General features: G+C 28.5%; 2 protein-coding genes across 4 annotated transcripts in view; one reads left to right on the top strand and one right to left on the bottom strand.

Annotated features, from left to right (window-relative positions):
- Positions 1 to 1,294: 1,294 nt before the first annotated feature.
- Positions 1,295 to 5,857, top strand: LOC113374705 (neo-calmodulin-like; the record flags this gene model as incomplete). The annotated part of the gene is made up of 6 exons (XM_026614679.1): positions 1,295 to 1,439; positions 4,817 to 4,960; positions 5,086 to 5,197; positions 5,305 to 5,396; positions 5,508 to 5,564; positions 5,666 to 5,857. Coding segments are annotated over 6 exons (672 nt in total), but the record flags the coding sequence as incomplete, so codon positions are not given.
- Positions 5,858 to 10,486: 4,629 nt separating this feature from the next.
- LOC113377089 (alpha-tocopherol transfer protein-like) overlaps positions 10,487 to 23,179 on the bottom strand; it is a 29,707-nt gene continuing 17,014 nt past the window's right edge. For 2 of the 3 annotated variants that reach the window (XM_026617282.1, XM_026617284.1), the window contains exons 2-6: positions 13,747 to 13,892; positions 12,204 to 12,363; positions 11,291 to 11,546; positions 10,991 to 11,216; positions 10,565 to 10,716 (exon numbers count right to left, since the gene is read on the bottom strand). In XM_026617282.1, the coding sequence (XP_026473067.1) occupies positions 10,565 to 10,716; positions 10,991 to 11,216; positions 11,291 to 11,546; positions 12,204 to 12,363; positions 13,747 to 13,891 (939 nt within the window). In that variant the 5' untranslated portion in view covers position 13,892. Of the gene's footprint in view, positions 10,717 to 10,990; positions 11,217 to 11,290; positions 11,547 to 12,203; positions 12,364 to 13,746; positions 13,893 to 23,179 lie in introns of all 3 variants that reach the window. The other variant, XM_026617283.1, reaches the window with a different exon arrangement.

The following is a 23,179-nucleotide window of genomic DNA, read 5'->3' as shown; positions in this document are numbered from 1 at the left end:
ACATAAGGCATAAACATGTATTAAAAAACAATAGCAAAATGGTTTATAACGACTTTTATTGTCGTTAATAACAATAACACAACACAACATAAGCATTTCAAGAAAGCTTAAGAATAAAATATAACAATATATAACAAAACATAATTTTTAAACAAAGTTGCCAAGAAATCTTTGTGTTTTATTTTCTTTTCTTGTATTGAATTTTCCTTTCCCTTTCACTTTTGTATTTTATCTTAGTTAAGTTAGATTTTCATTTATTCGTTTAATGTTCACCCGAAAAAACAAGAAATACATTTAAATTAATTTCTGGTAATTAAGTACTGATGTTCAACTTACAGCAAAATAATAACCGTGATCTATATGTATAGAAGTAACAGTCATTATTAAAAAAAAAATTAATACCCTAATCTAGCAAGCTGTTTAATGAAACAATTTCTATATTTTTTTATAGTAAATTATCAAAATATGTAAGTTAATTTAATTTTTTTTGTAGTATTATTATAATATTTTATTATTTACTATTATTATATATTATTATTATTATTAGTTACTATTTTTATGTTATTATCTTTATTTATTCTTATTTAGTTTATATACATAAGCAAAGCAGCTCATAGAATGTAATTACTGTTCTGATTGCTGTATAATAATAAATGAATAAAAAAAAAATATTAAAAAAAAATCGAACAAAAAATCTTACTTTTGGCTCTTTACAAACAACTCGGTCTACAGATCATGTTAATGTAGGGCGCTGACTGAAAGCAATAATGGAAACTTGTTCGAACAAACGTACTTCATCTTTCTTTTTTTGGACCCTATCTCAAAATCAGTATAGTTTAGCTGTTATGACGACTGTCTATATCGTACCCAGCTTCAATCTTTTGTCCCGGATTGTTTCGGTTTTTTGAAAATTATTAAGTAAATTAACAAACAAAGAAGTGCTATTTTTTCAAAGAATGAATAGAAGTTTCTATAAGGCTCAAAAGCAAAAAGAACATATAGATAGAAAAATATAAGATTAATATTATACAGATAAAGTATTACATATAATCTGATAATAAAATTCTTGCTAAAAGTCTACAATTCTGACTTTAAAAAAAATCAAATTCCAATAAATTTTCGTCCCAGCTTTGACTTAAAATAAAATATGGTCACCTTACTATAACCCAATTCCCATATTAATCTATCTTTATCTTATCTATTTCAAACTATATTATTCTAATTTTGATTAAAGACGCGATCGACGTCGGAGGACGCACCAGGAAATGAGCAGACATCCGGAGCGGATCCTGGGCTTGAACTGGATCATGTTTCGTCGGAAGCGGATTCAGGGCAAACGGCCGATCGAAAGCAAAACAATACGGCAGGCCGGGAAAATAAGAAAATCACGGGAATCGACGAGGACGGAAAACGACACATTTCCAAAAGTCAAATGAGAGGTAAGCGAGAGATTTGTAATGAATAGGTTTAGATAAAATTGCATTTATTCATCATCAGATCAGATAGGAAATATTGCTTATGCCAGAAATCAGATTTCATATTAATTTGTATTAATAATTAGGGCAGCTTGTGCGTAAGCAATTTAAATATAAAAGTAATACAAAGAGCGCAAACGAATATTTTAAGGAGCACAACTAGTGTAACCGCCTAAAAATAGGTGATTTTTGGGAATTTATATTAAAAATACTACCTTATAAATCATTTCAAAATTTTAGAAATATATTTATACATGTTTTAAGAAAACATAGTAAAATTTTTGAAGAAAAACATTGAATATTTTTTAAGTTATCGTCGATCTCCAATGGCGCGACAAAAAAAAGGCCCTTCACTGCTGCAGTGATTCCGGCCTTCTACGTGGATGAAATTTAAAAAAAAAAATCTCGTTAAACTAGATAATATTGTCTGTGAAATGAACTACAATAAAGAAAATAATCAAAAGTTGACAAAATGACGGCGTTTTTTAAAAACGACATACTTTTTTTTCAAATTGGGTCTCATTCAATTCAGAATGACTTGGAACGTTGAGAAAACATAAAATTAGCAAATTTGGATTTTTTCGCCAAAAGAACTTCTCCTTCAGAAAGTTAAAATAATACTGTTTACTTATAATCATATAAACATAACTCATCTATCACACGACTTCTTAATTTAAATTGTACTTTAGTCAGATTGGTCGGCACAATATTATAGTATCAAAATAGTATAATAATAAATAATAATATGAGCAATTGTTAAACAAAATTTAATCTCCTATATAATTTCGAATAAAGATCTGTTTATAAGAAACGTTTAGAAATTTATCTCTTCCAGAGGAACAGTCCTGTTAATTATTTATTAATATTTTGTCTTATTTTTACGATATTGTACTATTTTGTAAAAAAAATGTTAATTGAAGTCTTCTGTTACACTATAACACAGTTCCCCGTAAAATAGTGCTTCACGTAAGGCAAATGGAAAGGAGTATCAAATGATTAGAAAAACTGCCAAAAACCAAACTTTTACATATAATATACCAAGATTTTTTTAATTGATTTTGAGCATCAGCACTCAAAACTTAGAGTCCTATATGCGGGCTAATTTGACTTATACTTTGTAAGTCGGTTTTACAGATGGCAATCCAAACAGTTGTCTCATCTTGGTTTGATAAATTTTATTATTACAATTTCTGTAATAATGAAAATACTTTATTGATGCAGCAATGCCGAATAAGAGGTATTTTCACTTGGAAACATATTGCTATCTATATATTTTTTTCAAGTTAAAACCGATGTCACTACTGCTTGACATCAGGCTCCACGTAGCGGGATGGAACCTGGGACCTCTGATTCAGGTCCATTTTACTCACGATTGAGGCTTACCAAAAAATAAATAAATAATTAAATAAATAAATAAATTTGCCATGTTTTTTTTTCACGTTTGACCACACAAATTCGATCATTGTTTGTTTCTGTAACGCGGTACAAATTTGGGCGACGACAACTGTTTAACAATAGAACGGTATCTGCACACCTCCGAGGAGTACATGCAGATAAGAATGAATGGTGATGGTACTTTTGTTATAGAAATTTTGAAAAAATAAAAAGATTATTTATTACTAAACCAGAGTTTTATATATTCTGAAATAACCTTTGATGATATTACAATGTATACAAAAACAAAAGACGGATAAAAATAACTGGTTAAGCACAATACCGTTCTAGAGTTAATGATGGACGCTCATAAATCTATAAACTATATATGAACATTATAGAAGCGAATCACAGAATCAAAAATATTTGCATTGTAGTAGCGTGTCTCATATACCAACGCGCCCCATTTACCCTACAAAATTATTTCTTAAAAATAGTGCTTACCTTAATCATTCGTCCAGCAATGCCCTTTGCATCTTTTGCTCTTGAATTATTACAGCAACGTAATTTTTGATCACTGTCACAACCTTTTCACAATTTACTATCAAACTCTCTAAAGATTTTATTTTATTTCAAATACAGATAAAAATTTAGACATAGAAAAATTGCAATAACACTAACAAATCCACTTTTATTAATTGACGAATTATGCGCACTACACTACTCACAAAAGTAGGTATTAAAAGTATCACCACATTATTAAATTGTCAAAAATAATTAAAATTCATAACAAATTTTATATTGTCTTGAATATAAATTACCAACACACTATTTTATTATTTTCACACTTTAACTTTATCACTGCACGATCACAACACAAACTAACCTAAATGGCGCGATAAAATTAATGGCTTCTTTTTGACAGGAAAAAGCGCGCGACAAATCGGTATTACCAACTATCAACCATTAAAAATAATATTCAATACTACCAACATTTATATGTTAGATTCAAAAATTTGAATGTAATTTGTTTGTATTATAAAAAGTTATTTATTTACTCATAAGCAAGCCGTAATCAATAGTAGTAATTAAAGTCTTAATGAAAGTCAAATTGTTCGTAATCTTAAATAATTATATTACACGTGAATTTTGATTTTAAAGTGATCCATTAATGGCATTTGTAACATACGAAAACGTTTATATCACAATATTGGTTTTAAAAAAAATTAATTTATAGATTTACGACTGTTCTTACTTTGACTACAAGCTTGAAAAAATGAAGTTCTTACTTTCACTAATCAATACGATTTCCAATAGATGTCTTTCAAACCTACTTATATTATCTCTAATTGTATTATTTAAAAAAATAATTTTGTTTAACAAATTTTTATCTACCTTGTGTTCTAGAGATGTACTGTAATTCATAATCACTTAAAACGTCTAGAAAATAAGAATAAGCAAATCTGATTTTTTGGGAAAATTTTTCTAAAATGAAATTCTCTGATAAAGTTACTTAAAACGACTTCGATTACAAAATTGATCTTGGAAATAATAACAACAGTTTAAAAACAAATTAGTTCTAACGTTCAGCAAAGTTGAATTATCTGACCTTTCTGGATTTGATCATCAACCTTGTCCAAATCGGTATCAAACAGTGTACCAAATTTTCACTTGATTCCATAGATCTCAAATATGATCAAGTGAAAATAGATTTTCCAGGGGCATTGCTCCAACAATGGCTTAAATATATACCCAATATAGTCACCACGCATAGGAGAATGGTTAACCGATGTTTGCCTCTTGAGAAACTTTTCCACTTTTAAATGTAGTTTTGATTTAATTCGTTGAAACAAATAATGATAAGAATATATGACCTTTCTGCCACTTCTCTTGTTAATACAACTCCAGTATGGCCAGTATCTTGGTCCTTATATCCAAATTTTGTAGTATGATAAATTATTTCCCAGAATTCCGAGAAGCCTTCCGCCTCTTCGACAAGGATGGTGATGGTTGCATAACCAAAGAAGAACTGGGCAGTGTAATGAGAAGGTTAGGCCAGTTTGCAAGAATGGAAGAACTGGAAGAAATGCTATCAGAAGTTGACATTGATGGTAAAACACCTATAAGAAATATTTTTTAAATCTAATGTAGATGTCAACTTATAAGTTTACTCACCTGTATTAATTGTCTTGAGTAATGGGTAAGTTTGCACAAAAATCTTTATTTTTTTCTTCAGGAGATGGAAGTGTTAGTTTTGAAGAATTCGTCGAAATTCTATCTAATATGGCTGCAAACTCTCCTGGCTTCAACAAGGACGAGGAAGAAAAAGAGTTACGAGATGCCTTCAGGTAAATATTAACTTCTTAGTAATTTACCTACAAAATAAAGCAAAAGTTAGTAAAAATTGAAAATTGTAGCAAATATTAGATTTTAACAGTGAAATGTTCTTTTTTAGAGTATTTGATAAACATAATCGTGGTTACATAACAGCTTCGGATCTAAGAGCAGTTTTGCAATGTCTAGGTGAAGACTTGAGGGAAGACGAAAGTAAGAACATTATAATATTTATAGATATTGATTATAATAGCTAAAATATTCAGAAACTATCCACGATCATATATTAATAAACTACCAGCTTATTTTAATTATTTTTTTCAGTCGAAGATATGATCAAAGAGGTCGATGTCGATGGTGATGGGCGAATAGATTTCTATGGTAAGAATAAAATTATTATATGAAAAATTCAGCACTTTACAAGAAATGATGTATCCTTTATAACTTTCTAAATAAAATGCATCAATAACTATTTTTTCTAGAATTTGTGAATGCCCTGGGTGAGCCTGAAATGAGTGAATCTCAAGAAGATGAAGAATTTGACGAAGAAATGTACAGTGAGCAAAATTCACCTCTGCCAGCCACGACCATAGCCACTACATGAATAACATCCGAATCGTAATGAATATTATTAATAACGGTTTTATTGCTTTGTTTATTTTACTTCGGTACATCTGTTGATATTTGGCAACAAGCCATTGAGTTACACGACTCAAAACTAATAATACTAAGATTTTATTTAGTTTTTAATTTATCAAGTAAAAGTATGCAAAAAATGCTGTAAATTTACATATCTGGAATAATTACATGCAAAACTATGCTGCTATATGGAAATGTAATACATTGACATTTTTTGGAAGGTAAGAAGAGTTGAGATGTTGAGGATGGATTTCAATTCAATATAAAAAAGTGAGTTAATAAAACAACGACAGAAACGTTCTTCTAAAAAATTCTAGTTTCATTTAAAATATCACATCTCGGTACCAGTTTTAATGCGATAAGAATCATTTCTAAAGTGACTTGATGATCACAGACCAGAACCACATTTAATTACCTTAATAGCATACGAATCAAACGAAGATTACCAATAACTTATTCAGTTATACTGATTATATTTACAGGTGTGCATGACTGTAATTTACTGTAGACAATTACGTAAATATAACTAACTAGGTAACTAGCCCTACAAGACAAGTTACAGAGCGGCAATCTGAAATCCACATAGATTCCATATGGATGTCACAGCGCTGAAGGCACTCTTGTGGATTTCAGATTGTTAATGACGCTCAAATCACACGGTATTTACTGGAGGTAAATTAAGAAGTAGAAGGGAAAGGCTTATAGCAATGAATAATCTGAACCAAATCGTATTTTTCTTCCATCGCACATAAATTCCACATGGATGTCACAGCGCTGAAGGCACGCTTGTGGATTTCAGATTGCTACCGCCGCTCAAATTGCACGGTATTTTCTGGGTACTTCTTCATTAGGAAGTAGAAGAAATAAGCTTATAATCATGAATAATCTGACCTTTGGTAGAATCGTATTTTTCTTCCATGGCACAACACAGACTATGATGCCCTGTGAAGTTCCTTTACCTCTTCAGAGGGCAGTAAGATTCTTAATGACTTCTTTACTCAGACCTTGTACTACAGGAATCCTATTGTAGATGAGTGGGTATATTGAACCAATGAATTAAAAGTTACTCCGCATTTTGGCATCAATATCTACTGACTTATATCAAAGGCACTCACCTGATATTAGTAATGTATCCCCTATAATCCAATTAAATAGTACACTGTCAATTTCACCATCCTTGGAATACGATTCGATTCTTTGAAAAGGAATTGAAAGACCAATGTTTATAAATGTATTAAAATATTTCATAAAATCTCCTTAAATACATATACAACCTCAAGATGATGATGATGTTCCAGAACTCGTACTTTCATGTAGCAGCATTTCTCCTCAGTTGCTGCACTTTGGTTTCCGATTTCATCCTTGATCAGAAAAGGAATCGAACGACCAATGTTTTGGAACCTATAAGCATTATACATGCATTAAAATGTTTTACAAGATCACCTTAAATACATATACAACCTCAAAATGACGATTCCAGAAGTTCCAGAACTCGTACTTTCATGTAGCAGCATTTTTCCTCCGTTACTTTTCTTTTGGTTTATTCGGATTTTTTTTTTTAAATTCAGACTTTATAGAATTCGGGTACAAATATTAGATCAGTACCATCATCAAATAAATTTCTTCGAAATTGTTTCATACTGTGGACATGCAGGCCTAACAGCATGGCTGACTGAAAGTAGAAAAAATATTATAAAGTTTTATATTGTATAAATTTGGAATAATTATTAATTACAAAAATATCAAGCTTTTAAATATAATAAAGTATAGGAAAATAGCCTAAATTATCATATCAGATGCACTAACCAGACATAAAATTTTATTCATATGTGTTATTTAATGTTTACTATATGAAGGGGTTAGTCATAAATTACATCAATTGTAAGTGATCAGGATTATCATGGTAATTAATACATAATTTATGGATAATCTCCTGTAATATAGATGATTAGAAATTATATTAAAAATAAATTTGATATATAAACAGGTTGTTGAAATTTTACTAAATTTATTTTGCACCTGACGAATATGCCACACACAATGCAAATTAGTCACTTTTTCAACTTTTATTAAATAATGGATACTATCAGTTTGAATTTATAAGAAATATACATTATAAAATACTAACAGAAACTTAGTAAAAATTCTATAACTGTTAGTTCTCGATCCAATATTGCATTTATTAATGATTATAAATCGATCTATTAATATATAAATTAGGGAAGAAACGATACATGTTTAACAAATGTCTTTTGTAAGGGTAATCTGAGGCAAAATTTTCTCGAATATTCTATGGAAAAACTTTACTTTTAATCCTGGATAAAAATAAAAAGTAATCGACTTTTCAATTAGTATAATTCCGACAATCTCTAGCACAATTTAAACCTATTATATCTTGGTAATATGCACCATTTACATAATTATTTAATTGAGTAAATTTTATAATTATAGATCTAATTACTATATAGATGTGTACTTTATATGAAAATATGTATAATTTAAAATTTTACTTATTATGTAACAATTAAGCAAAGAACATGCAATTTAAAAAAAATGAAAAAAATCTAATTCTACTTTTTCAAATCGTAATTGGGGTACTTGGTTAAAAATTAAAATTTCACCAAAATAATTTTAAAATTTATTGTTATTAATTAACTTTTAACAAAACACTGCTGGTGTAATGTATTTCAGAGATAAACTGTTTCAATTGTTGTTATAATATGAATACTATTAAAATATTGAATACAATATATTAAGCAAAATTTTGGAATACTATTAAAATATTAAATGTTGATAACAAATTTGAAAAAAATACTGCTTTTGAATTTAATAACATGCTGGCACGATTGTATGGAGTATTACAATAAATAAATAAATAAATAAATAGATATATGTATATATATAAACAAATTTTAATTATTTTTTACCATATTGTTTTACGAAAACGATTTCCAAGAATATTTAACGACTTCTAATATTAATATTTAACGTTATCTTCTTTAAAACGAACTTATATTTGTGGTGCTTAATATTAATTTTGGATTTATGTATTTTTGGATAGACCTAGAGGAATGAAACAATTAAAATTTCTAAAACATTTTAAAATAAACAAAATCTACAACACGTGTATTTAAATAATAACGCATAATCTAATATCTTTCATTTTTTGTAATACTCGATACAATTTTTCAACTTTAACTCATTGTCATAAAATCTGAATGTTGTCAATAAAAATATAAATAAAAATTCTCATATCATGTGTAACTTCTTATGTATCTCGGGTCCATAAATAAATATAAATATTATATGAACAACACAAATATGCTTATTTATTTATTAATATTATTATTAACTTCCCGTAGGATAAGTTATAGTAATCGAAAATTAAATTTTTTGTATATCTTTGCGTTTCAAAGCTTTTTGATTATTTTGGCATACTTTACAAATATGTGTGTGTAGTATATATGTATGTATGTGCGGATACAAATTTTCATCGACAATTTTGGGAACACGATTTAACCGATTTCAATGATTCAAAAAACATTCGATGCCTATTGATGGGAAGACGAGCTAGTTTTTGGTTGAGGCAGTTCCAACCGTTTAGAAGATACAGGGCAAAAAGTGCAAAAAATAGCTTAGTTTTTGAGAGAACGGAGCGCCCGAATTGAAATTTAAAAAGCATTTTACTTGTATTTACGGACTGAAAAATTTACTAAATTTTTAGAAAGGTAGTTCCAAAAAAACGAAACGTCTCTAAAACAGCTACGCAGCCAGTTCGCTTTGAAAAAACTCAAAAATTTCAAAAACAAAGCTAAATAACGGTAGGGAAAGTTCCAGCAATTTGCTTTAAGCTGCGATGCCATGCACCACCAATTTGTTATATATTTTTTGCTAAACTCTGGAAAAAAATGTAAAAAAAATAGTATTTTTTTGTATATTTTATTATAAAAACATTATAACATACCAGTGCATATAAAACAAAACATTTTGTCCAAAAACTATACGTTTCCAAGTGCATACAAAGTTTTGATAACAGCTAAAATAAAAATTAAAATAAAGCAAAAATTTAACAAAAAAAATAAAGCCGAATATTCTTTTAACGTATCTGTCATGGTTTCATTGCTTTTTTATGTTGTTTTTCTCTTTGAATAATATTTTATCGATAAATCAGGTAAATCAATAAATCTTTTCGTATGTCAGCTACTAAGAAAATAAAAACTAAAAAGTGAGGTAAGTTTACGTTTAATTTCTTTGTTTTTTTTTTAAAGTCACAGCAGTTCAAACTGTGCATTTTTTGAAAAGTAAAAACTTTGCTATAAGAGCAATTTCTCGATGATTTATTCTAAAAATATGTAAAAATATTAATATTTATAAATGCATTTCTCAAAATATTAGTCAAATTTGTTTTATCCTTTTACTAAAATGCACAGTTATTTTTGTTTATCACAGCCTTTTAGCTTTAAACTAAAGGATGTGTGTTTGTAAGAATAATATTTATAAGAACTACGTATTAGCAACAGATCGATAGATTTTCGACGATGAAATAAATATGCAACAATATGATGAAAAACTCCAAAACCTATATTTATTTTTATATTATGAAATTTGTTATTTTAATGAGAATTGATTGAATTCATGGTATTTTTGATACTTTTATTAATCCATCAGATCTATCACTAATCGAAAAACGAAACGATGAACGAAAAGTATCGCTTTTTATTATTAAAAACGTTTTAAATTTTTTAATCGATGACCAGCTTTCTGAAGCTGCCCTCGACGCCGAAGAGATCATCAGCAGTCTTTGGTGCTCCTGGTCTCAAAGCCTCATTGGCTTTGGAGGCTTCCTGCTCCTTGAACCATGGTCCGTACTCGTTCATCTTTTGGCGCCAAGATTCTAATAAAATGATAAAAATATTGTTTATTCATTTTTGCACTACTGCCTATCACTTTATTGCAACTGCAGATACTTAAAAGCAAAATCCCTGAACCTATAGTACAAAACATTCGCCCAGTCCTAGCTATATTGTCTTGGGCAAATTTGTTGTATGATATAATTTTCTAAATAATTCAATTTAAACTTCATAAGAAGTTGGACAAGATCATACCTATTGATCATTACTATACGCCTGCCTATTATTAAGAAATATAAAGTATAATTATAAAATTACCATGGATATCCTTCAAAGATCCAGCTTTACCGCCATATTCTTCTGGCAGCATTTCTTGTGGAATGAATTTGTACAAACTTTGAAGACCTTCTTCTCCATTGCCATGGAAGTGAATACGTTGACGAATTTTTTCCTTGAGGAAGGGTTTAACGAAATTGACAATGGTATCAACCAATGGAGATGTGTTGATGACATGGACTTCCTTCAGTTTTACTGGATAGGCTTCCTAAAACACATATAAAATAAATTAATAACTTCAACGCAAATAAAGCAAATTACAAAATCTTCTATCCAATTTACCTGTACGCAAACCAGAAACTTCTTGACTAATCCAGGTGTGAATTTGGCAAAGTGTCCAGGTGTGGCTACGCTGGCGTCTAAAACGTAGACATCACCAGCTACACCAGTCTGTTCCTCTTTAAGTCTGATATCTCCAATCATCAAAGCCAACTTCATGGCAGCGGATACGCTTGGGGTCATGATGTCTTTGTCCAAACCTCTCATCATTACTACTCTTCTTCCAGCTGGGGTCAGTCCTGGCAGTGGTGGCATGTTACTAGAAAAGAAAAAGGATTTATTTTGAAATATATGTTAAGCAACATTCTCAAGAAGTTCCAAAAAAATCTAATCAATCATGGTCAGACCAATCATGATTCAATCAATGGTCAGACTAATCATCAGATCAATCATGGTCAGAAAATCTAATCTCAGGTTGACAAGTCTCATGATACCTTGTGAGGTGGTAGGGTTGATGGTCAAGCAATATGAGATAATAAATGCTCATAAAAAGTGATTAATTAATGAGAATAAAGTTTTAAAAAAATATATATCGAATAGGTCCAAAAACAGGTCAAATAACGTTAAACAGATTTTTCTGAAATAATGTGCATATTATTTCAGCCATCTTCAATATTTATGAGACATATTTTTTTCTAAACTCTGTATGATTAAAATTTTTTCTCATTTCCAATATAATTTATTTACATGAATTCATCTCCACGTGAAATTTATTGCAATAATGACGCATGCAAAAAGACATCATCCGTCCTTGAAACCAACGTCTGAGATTTATTGGAATTAATCATATGCATTTTATCAATTTGCACTTTTTATGTATCAAGGTTCAGAAAACGGGAAATAAAGCCTTCTAAGTTTTTGCAATTGAATTAATCGGTAAATTGATCCAATGTTAATATTAATAATTGAGACTCACACAACATCCATAACTTCTTTAAGTTCTGGTCTGTTGACGTCACGATCAGCAAAGAATTCTGGTACGGCATTTCTCATGGTGTAGTACATGTCCAGTTTCCTCTTAACTTTCTCCAAACTGAATTTGCAACCGCGTAAGAAGGTCTTGATGCGCTGATCATCTAAAAAATAAGAGAAAAATATATATTAAAACAATTTTTTCTTGTACAAAGTCTACATCAACTAAAGTAATAATATTAGGGTGTAGAGCTCAAAGACATTTTAGTAAGTTTAGGTGAAGTCTCTAACCCGATTTCTGAGAAATTTAAGTGTGAGAGATGTTCCATTGCCTCCTACACCGCAGTACCGAATCACAAGAGCACGGAAGCACATACTCACATATCGTGTATGCAATACAATATGTGAGTATGTAATACTACTCTTTATAAAATATTTGCAACCTATGCAATTGTTGTAGAGAAAATTATCATAAGAAATATTCTAATGATTTCCATAGATTTTATAGGTATTTGAGTAAAAATAATTTAACAAAAAAAAAATACAAATGGGAATACAAACTTTGAAAATCGGAGTGCAACAACACAATAATATTTTAAGTTCTTTTGTGAAAAATAAAAATAAGTTTGTGTCATTTTCAAGTTGTTTGTTGAAATACCATAAACATAAAAATGCATTCTTGCATGTGTGTGTTTTAGATAAATATGCAGTCCAAATAACAAATGGCAATCGCGTTTTACCATTTAAATGTTAAACAAAACGTTTCAAAAATTTCCTTTATGAATGTTAAATTATTCGATATTTGACAACAAATTTTATAGCCGTTATTTTTGGATCATAGAGAATGGAATAAAATGATCGAGATAAAATTATTTGAATTATTATAATTATATATAATTACATCATTTAATTATATATTCGAATAATTATCAATGCTATTACACATAATTAATAATATTTAAAAATTGAAATAATCCGTTTATAGCGTTGATATTATGCATTTGCAATAAATATTAATATATAAATATTAGGGTGGTCCTTAATATGGACATTTTCGAATTTCTTTACTCCCAAGGGCTCAAATGGTTTCAAATTGATAAAAAACAATTTCTCTGAAACTAACAAAAGATCGTGGGTTTTATCAATTCAAAACTAACAAAATATTGAGTATATTAAACCATTGTGAATTCATAAATTTTAGGTCTGTCCAAATTGCATCTTGGATCGATGTGAATTTATATGTTAACTATCAAAGTAGTAAAAACGAAACAAAATAAAAGCGTACCAACGACTTTTATTCGTATTGTTTTGCTTTTTTTCAATTTTTTCACAAAATGTTATAGAATTATTTTGAGTTAAAAAGTTAGTACCAGGAACAGGTTAATCATCCGTCAATTAAAAAATCCCAAGTCTTTAACAATAAGATCTTGGATAAATACTAGAATCGATGCAAACTTGCACGTTATGTCAAATTCACTTTAAAAATGAATATTAAATTGTTTTCTGATGTCGAATATCAAATTGTTAGTAAATTATTTTTTTCTTACCCATATCCTTAGGCAAATGTGGTTGAAGCTTGAGCCATTCCTTGACGCTGGCCAAGTCCCTGTTGACTGCCTCCTCGTCATTGGGTTCGCGCAATTCTTCGCGGATCTTCACGCACATATCTCCGGCTGGTTGAACTAAAGTCATTCTGGAAAAGAAAAAATATAGATATTAAATAATTATAAAAATAAACAATAACAAAAAATAGCCATAACTAATTATTTTTTTGTACATTTTCTTCAATTACAATCTGTCACACTTTGGACATTCAGTAATTGTTTTGACTTTTTATTATATGGATGGATGGCAACCCAGTAGTTGTCTAATCCAATTATGACTAATGAACTATCCTCGAAGTATTTACTGACTAAAATTAAATTTGATAACTAAATTGAAAAGTTTTTAATAAAAAATGAAGTCATTGTGGATCGTTCTTAGACACCATTAAAGGTCGGATATATATAAACTATGCTATATATAGTTTTTTTTATAATATATGATTTTTTTCATGATATATGGTTTTTAATGTTGAAATTTTTCTATAATTTACAATATCAAATAGCTTGTAAGTAATTGATCACAACATCTTATAGAACCCTTAAGTTCTGTCACTGCTCAAGAAAAAAAAAAAACAATACCATTCATTAAAAATAAATTGCAATGCATTATAATATACTATAATGATTGAATTAATATTAATTAGGTATGTGTGCAATCACTATTATGAAATTTTATATTTATTTATATTTTTGTAAAGTGTTTAATTAACAAAAATAAACTATGTGGTTCATTCGATGTTATTTGCAGTATTACTATCCAACTTAAAAAAAAAAACTCGATTACTTGATAATGAAAAAAATTACAAATGACAAAAAATTAATATTTTAGATTTTTTTTCTAATTAATTCACCAACAGTCTAATTTTAACAATTTCAACAGTCTAAATAGACAAGATTTTTTTCTATATAACTAGAAATCTCAAACAAAACATTGAAGACATTTAATTTTATTTAAATTTAATTTAATTAGAACGTAGGAATCTTGAAAATTACAAAAAGCAAAAAAAAATATTCGCTTATCATTTATCAGCAATTACTAAAATTTCATTTCATCATTCTATTTATAAATTTCTCTACATTAGGTATATATAATTAATACACTAAATATAAATATTGAATTATTTAAAATTTCCAGCACAATTAATTACAAGAAACTTTTGCTCCAGTGCACGCGTTCTGTGAGTCACTCGTTCTTTAATAATAATTAATCATAAATAGGAAACATACCAGACTCGAAAATTTACACAAAAAACTTATGATTACATTTTTACGATGTTACAAATATCTATGTGAATCATTAAATGAAATAACGAGTACCGGAAAAAAATCGATTACAAAATTTGGCAATAACAAAATTAGTGTAAAAACCCGCGTAGTCGTTCGCGTGACTAATCCTATAGAAACTTATGATAGACGAACAGTCTATGATAATTATTATTGGCTTTCATTATGATTATTGAGTTTTTTGTGTTTGCATTATTTTATTTTGCTTCTGTTGAAATCGTGCTGGTCGGTAATCACAGCTATTATACTCGTATATGCTGAATGTAAGAGATACAATCAAATTTTCTATTTAGCCAGTAATTGTAGAAGTCTTATATAAAAATATTGTAAAGAATAGAACATGATTTATAATTACTCTGCAAGATGTAAAAAACGATGCTTTTGTAGGTTGAGAAATTTCAAGATGTCTACACACATTGTTTGTGCTGATTAGGAAATGTTATTAATTTTTTTAAGTTTTGTTACATGTGTAAATTCACTAAAATTAGATGTTTTTGTTTTATATGTTTAGGAAATATCTGGCAAAAAATATATGTTAAAGTATAAATCTGTATTAAAATCTCTGATCGTTTTTTTACAAATTCGAAGATGTCATGAGACGTATCTTATTAACTTTCCGTAGGGTAAGTTATAGTGATCGCAAAAAAATCAAAAATAAATTTTTTTATATATATTTACGTTTTAAAGGTTTCTGAACATTTTGGCATACCTTAAAAAAATGAATGTATGTGTTTTTGTCTGTGTATGTGTGTGTGCCTGTGTGTGTATGAATGCGCGGATACAATTTTTCGTCGACGATTTCGAGAACACGGATCAACCAATTTGAATGATAAAAAAAACATTCGATTGATTCTATTAATAAGGAGACGTGCTGATTAGATTTTGGCAAAGGCAAGTTCAGCCGTTCCGAAGATACGGTGCAAAAAGTGCTCAAAATAATAATTAAATTTTTGAGAGAACCGAGCATCCGATTTGAAAACGGATTATTTCAGAAATAATCCGAATTCAGAAAACGTTTTATTTGTTTAAACAAAATGAAGAACTGAGTTGATTTTTGGGAAGGCAGGTCTAGCGGTTTCGAAGATCCAATAAAAAAGTGAAAAAAGACAATGCCATTTGGCGGACAAAAATGATCATTAGACATATGCACATCAAATTTTCACATATTTTATAGATATTTTAATAATAAAAACAAATTTTGTTTATTTTTCTAGGGGTTCGTACCAATATTTATCAGTTATACAGCGACGCGGCGCTCACGCGCTTCTATATTTTGTTTCTACTAATTTTCCAAAGTATAAGAACAATCTAATTTTTCAAAAATGTCATTTTTTTTTTCAAAAATTTAAATAAACTCAAAAATCGATTTTTTCAGAGTTCTAAAAAATATTGAATGTTTTTTTTTTTAATTTTAGTTTTTGGTACGGGAAGTTCCAGCCATTTGCCTTAAGACACAATGCCATGCACGACTAGTTTGTTTTTCTACTAAAAATCGAACTTTGCGCTTATGGCCAACATGTGTTGCCACATCACTCCCCGTTCAGTAGTTGGTCACCAATGTTGCAAAAGAATTTATCAAAAATAAATATATCATAAAAGTATAAATCTGTATTAAAATTCCCGATCGTTTTTACAAATTCGAAAATGCCACAGCACGTCTCTTATTTTTTTTTGTTTTTCTACTTAAAATCTAACTCTGCTTTTATGGCCAACTTGTGTTGCCACACATAAATAAATGAATAAAAAATAGTTATGTATTATCAAAAACATTTTTACGAGTTCTGTGAGTTTTTGCTATCGTAGATCCTAATCAAGTATTTTTCTGCAGAGGGCAACCCAGCGGTCAACCACTTATATATGTTGCAGCAAAACCCAAAGAAGCAAATTTCAATTGAGATTATATTTAAGATCTATAACACCTCAAGTGATGATTTGATATCATACCGCTTGATATCAAGCTGGCCAAGGTTGGGTCGAACTCGGGACTATTTTGAGCTATCTTTAAGACGTCTTTTATATATATTTTTTTTTAAATTTTTAGACCTAAGATAAACGAGGCTGTCACTGCTAATGTTTTGTTTTTTATTATTTCTCTAGATACAATAATAATCGGTCTTCATATAACAAAAACATTCAGCAATTATTATGACTCATGTAGAAAGTTAGAACAAAAATAAAGGTTACCCAGTGGTAAACTTTTTTGTCGATTGAAAGAGATATTCGTAAAAATAAACGACGTTATAGAAGTAATTGCTAAGTAACAATAAACCAAAAACTTCTATTTATTTATTTTTCTAATTACGTATGACTTTTGTCTAAGATATTTCTCATCTTATCAAAGATGCGTCATTTTCTCACAAATCTACCTCTTCTAGGTCAATTGGACCTGTTGTGTAAATATTTTTGAAATTTCCCGTAAACAAAAACGCATATGATATAAAATAATCTGAATGTTTCACAAGCTAAATTTCTAATTTACAGACTTGAGCAAGAAGCAAAAGCCCACTTTTGTATAATAGTCATGGATGATGGACCTCGCGCGTGATTTTATTGTCCGTGGAGCTGGCTCTCTTCTGATAGAAGGAAAGCTGATGGTCTTAAATGATTCAAACTAATAATAATATTTTTTTACAAATAATAATAATATTTTTTTAAGAAAGTTATATGATAACTATAGATTTGACTATAAAAATCAACTCTTAAAACGGTCGATAAGATCACAAAAATTATATAGCATATAAGTACAATTACCAGTAAAAGTTTTGTATCCATGAGTGTTTAGGAAAAACGTCTCTAACTATTAGTTTCAACGTATAACGTTATTTGAAATCTTATATTACTGATATGTTTAAATTGCATATACAATACGTCACTAACAACCCTGATATCAAGTAATAGCGATATCAATTTCCACTTTGGATATCTTAAATTGGATGGATTGGATCTTAAATTTGTTTCCAAATAAAAATAGTCAATCCCGGACATTACTACATTAAATTATATAAAATGTTCGCCCTATTAGATAAATCCTAATAAAATCCAAAGTAATCAAAATATGGATGAATCAGCAGTTGAGTTACCATCTAAAAATACGACGCAAGGAAAAGTTTCAGCCCAAAATCTTAAAGGAAGCAAGATTCTGATAGTTCTTAAAATATGATAAAGAAAATACAATTTCAATAACGGATAAAAAGAAGATTAAAAAATCACAATAAATATTTTTAAACAAAAATTTAACATTAATAAAGCTTTTTCACTGCTCTGGCTTTGACGTTCAAATCTCAAAAAATACCTCAAAGCCGAATGACAGGATTTTAAAAAAATTGTAGTGCAAATTTGATAATATGTGTGACCAATTTACGATTGATAAATATTTAATTTAGCACTAAAATTATTATAAGAATTGGCAATACTAAGCAAATATTTTTAAGTATGATAATTTTAGAAAGGGCTATTGATAAATGATCCTTAAAAGAAGATTGTTTCGAACATGTTTCATTAATAATTTGAAAAGAAAATATGTAGATATGTAAACTAAACGTATGAAATTACTTTACAATATTTATTGATTAAATAACTTTCAAATTTTATCCAAAATTCAAATAATTGTCCTGCACAGAGATGAAGAGCCATAGCGCTTAAAATCTTCTGAAAAGATTTTCTTCAAAGCAAAATGTTGACTAAGAAATTACTATTAGGTTTCGAATAATTTACAAAATTAAGAATATTTTTCTTTGCTTTTATATTTATTTATATTTGTAAAAAAAAATAAGTTTCAATGAAATTTAAAGTACTGATCACAATGGAACTACTTCAATTAACTTATTGATCATAAAAAACTGATCACAATTGACTTCAATTAACTAACTGATCATTAGAATAATTTCATTCTATCCTTATAATATCTGGTTATGTCTAAAAAGACCAATATTATAAAAAATGTATAAAAATAAAATGTAAACAAAATAATTTGGGAGTGAACTATGATGATCGAAGAAAAAATTAACTAAAAATGTATATTATTGACGACTTATGCGTAAAAAGAGAATTAAAATTCGAGGTACAGGATATGAAAATATAAAATCAAAAAAATGGAAAAATAGATTGTAGCAAATTGAATCACAAACATAGAAAGAAAATGAGCAAAATTTGGTTTTCTCAAATCCAGATCCTGATAAAGCAACGATAGTAAATAGCAAAATTTTTAAATAATTTTTAATAACATTGATCTTTTAAAACGATCGTTTTAAAATAATTGTTATTACTTTTTTCCTTCTAGAATTGATGTTTTCATGCTCATGCTCATTTATCCTCAAAATTAGTACTAATTAAATTTAATGTTTTTTTATTATGTAAAGAGAAGAGCAAAAAAATTACTTTAATCAATATATTGAAATAAAGCCTTGCAAACCTATATAATAATTATATATACTCCTAAAATTTGAAAGTTAATTGACTTATAAAACTACTCCACAAATTTAAAAAAAAACAGAAATAACTGTTGTCATCCACTTGAGAAAGGTGAAAATCAACTGTTTTATAACATATGTAGATAATAATTTTATAAAAACTTATAAAATGTGAAATAAATATATTTCATACTAAATCTCCTACCAGCTCTCCGTCTATATCAAATGTTCAAATTTCATAAAACGTATACGATCATTTCTCAACGCGACTCTGCAAATTTCATTTAGATGACTCATGGAGAATTATTACTATTTTACAACTACATGAAAGCACTTACTGATGCATTATGGTCAGGTAATGTCTATTAGAAAGTAATAATATTCTATATATCGTTGTATGGATGTATAGAAACGAATTTCGAATTTAGAGCAACACGTGCGAATTAGATTGGAATTCAGAATTGATTGAGGTGAAAATCTAAGATTTGAATTTATTTCCTACTTGTGCAAGATGGTTGCTATTTGCAACAGTAGTTTTCAGAAGATATAAATGTTTATTGAAATATGTGGGGTTAATGACTTGTTTTAGAAGTTTCTGTACAGTTTTATCAGGCGCAAACAATTTAAAGCAATTTAGGAAATTCTTAGGAACAATCTTCTATTCGAGATCCAAAACTTGAATAACAAAAACTTCACCCTACATTAGTATTTTTTGAAGCATTATTTTGCTAAAGTATTGAATTAAATTTTTTTTTAAATTATTTTATGACATTGTAGAGTTCCTTCAATAATTATACCTTAAATTCTGAACCAACTATCTTTCAATGTGTTCCTAAAATCACTTCTCAAAATCACATATTTTTTAAATATTATATTCTTAAGTCCAATTGGTCTTTTAAATCAAATAAGTTTTTTTCTGATTTTCATTTAATTTAGTATTAATTATATAAATATATTTGCTTTAGTATTACAAATAGTTTGAATTATATTTTATTTTCACCTTAACTGTATTTTAATACATAAGAGCAGTGTTAATAAGAATTTCCGCATAATACGCCACTTTACTCCCTGCATCTTTCATGTTCTTCCTATCCCGCATAACACGAATTCACGTTTAAGATGTGTTTTTGGTCTGGTCTCTTGAAAAATTGTCTTGATAGTCGAGGTTTTAAAGTAATTGTATTTTTAAGTAATTTTGAAATTAATCTTTAGGCTTCATGATACTACATGCACTTTATGTCGTCCCTATCCTGCTTAATACGAATTCTCGTTTAAGACGTGTTTTTGGTCTGGTCTCTTGAAAAATCGTCTTAATTGTCGAGGTTTTACAATAATTGTATTTTTAAGTAGTTCTGAAATTAATCTTTAGGCTTTATAATAAAACAAAATAAAATTTTCTCACTAAATCGGTTTGACAACTACGTTTTGCTATTTTCTTCAGTAATTTTTAATTATTTCTATTTTTGTTAGTTTATTATTTATTACCATTTTTATAAGTAGAAATTGACAGGAATTTTAAATTGTTTCAATTGTTTTCTTTTCTGGTAATTAACAAGGTTTTTTAACCAAGAGCTAAAGAGCAAATCCATGCTCCAAGTTTTTCTGCTGATGTATTAGTTAATTTCTGAATGCAGTTGCATCTTTATTTGAGCAAAATATTAATCAAAAAAATAAATATATATATATATATATATATATATACGAGTATATATATATATATATATATATATATATATACATATATATTTCTATTTATGTGCGTGTGATTATAAAATTATATACGCGTTCGCGTGCGCAAAAACTACATAATGATGAAATTTCAATATTACAAGAAATCTACGAGTGATTAATAATATAAAATAAGATATGAAATTTCAAATAAGATATGAAATTTCTTCATGACTCACTCAATTCAGTGCAATGCACTGACATAGATTTCAGAGAAATATCTCAGACGAAATTTAATGGACCTTCACATTCGGTCTGACATAGTTCAGTTGAATATGAATTGAAAATATTAATAATAAACTGATTAAAAAAAATATCGCTGTAATTACTGTCTGAAATATTCATCTAAAACCAGTTAAATTTTTGCTACCCCGGGTTCGATCCCTACCTCGGCCACCTCGGTATCAAGCAGTATGATATCAAAGGTCCACTTGAAGTTATAGATTTAAAAGTGGCCAATTCTCGGATAAAATAAAAATGTTATGGTAGTAGTCAAGGGGGTCTATCTTCATACGAGTTAGTTGTAACCAACTGCCAAAAAGCTAACTTCGCGTTTGTGTTACCAACGAGACATCTTAACGATGCACTTATGATAAAATTGTTAGGTAGGTTAGGTTTTTATGTGTGAAATGCTTGATTGCACAGCAAATACATAGTTTTTTGGCAGTTCGTAAATACCAACTCATACGAAGATACACCCGTAACATAGCATTGCCAGAAGAATTATTTTTTACCCGAGAATTGGCACCATGGTCTTAAGTCAAATTCGCGTTTCGTGGGTAATGCTGCAACACTACAAGATATACCTATCTAATATTTATTTTTTTATTTATTAGACGCTCTTGGACCAAGTAGTTCTGATCTTTGTTAAAAAAAATATTTTTTACATGATCTCTTTATTACTGTTAACAAATTTTCATGAGTAATGTACGAGTATTTATTTTCATTTTTCGCAATATTTATTCGTATTACAAATTAATTATCTCGCAAAATATATTGTTTTAGCCAAGTAGGTCACGCATTAAGTTCAGGTTAAATAAGACGACGAGGCAAGAGAAAAAAATGATAATTCTGCGTTCTTTTTGAGCCATGGGCACTTTCACTATCTGGTTTCGGTAATACGGGATCGGTTACTTCATTCCATCGTCAAATATAAATAAATGACATTCAGAAACCACAAATTATTATTTCGACAAATATTACATTAACTTCAGTGGGTACAATTTTATTCTACTTAGGAATACACGTTAAATAAATGACTTATAAAAATTTCATTGCGGTTCATACCCGGACGTCCAAATCACTGGGTTGGCATTGCATATAGACATTCTTTAAGTACGACCAAAAATTTGCTAAAGTTCAGGATGCAGATTAAAAATTTTTTTTTTCGTTGTGGTTTACGCCAAAACTATTAGATATGCATATTTAATATATATATATATATATATATATATATAATTTACACAAAAATAAGAGTAGTGGACCACTGGGTTGCACTTTTGAAAACATGGTAAAGATGAACGTCAGAATAAGAATATATAAAACACGTCATTTTGATTGCTGTTCCAATAGATATCCCAAAAAACATATTCCTTAATCTTATATTTTCTCCTCGTATCGAGTCATTCTGAATCGTTTGGCACAAATATTAGGAAACGTATGTAAGTGCGTTCATGTAGATAAATGTAAAATTGCCTTTTTGTATTTTTTTTCTCAAATCTGATCAAACTAACAATCAAATAACAATAATCTACGTTGATTAGTTTTGCATTATGATCGTTTAAGACGATCTTTCAAACTAATTAATTTTTTTTTGACAATTCTGGTAAAATTCAATCATTTCCAAATTCTTGCAGAAGAAAAAAAAACACAATGTTTGAAGTAGCATATTCGCTAAGTTTTGTTGTTGCTTCTTAAGTCATTTTGAATCGTTTGGCACAAAAATTGTAAAGGAA

Source organism: Ctenocephalides felis, unplaced genomic scaffold (genome assembly GCF_003426905.1).
Source record: "Ctenocephalides felis isolate EL2017-DRISC unplaced genomic scaffold, ASM342690v1 CF-g0.4_SCAFFOLD_01886, whole genome shotgun sequence".
NCBI classification, from domain to species: domain Eukaryota; kingdom Metazoa; phylum Arthropoda; class Insecta; order Siphonaptera; family Pulicidae; genus Ctenocephalides; species Ctenocephalides felis.
This window is presented reverse-complemented; position numbering and strand designations above follow the sequence as displayed.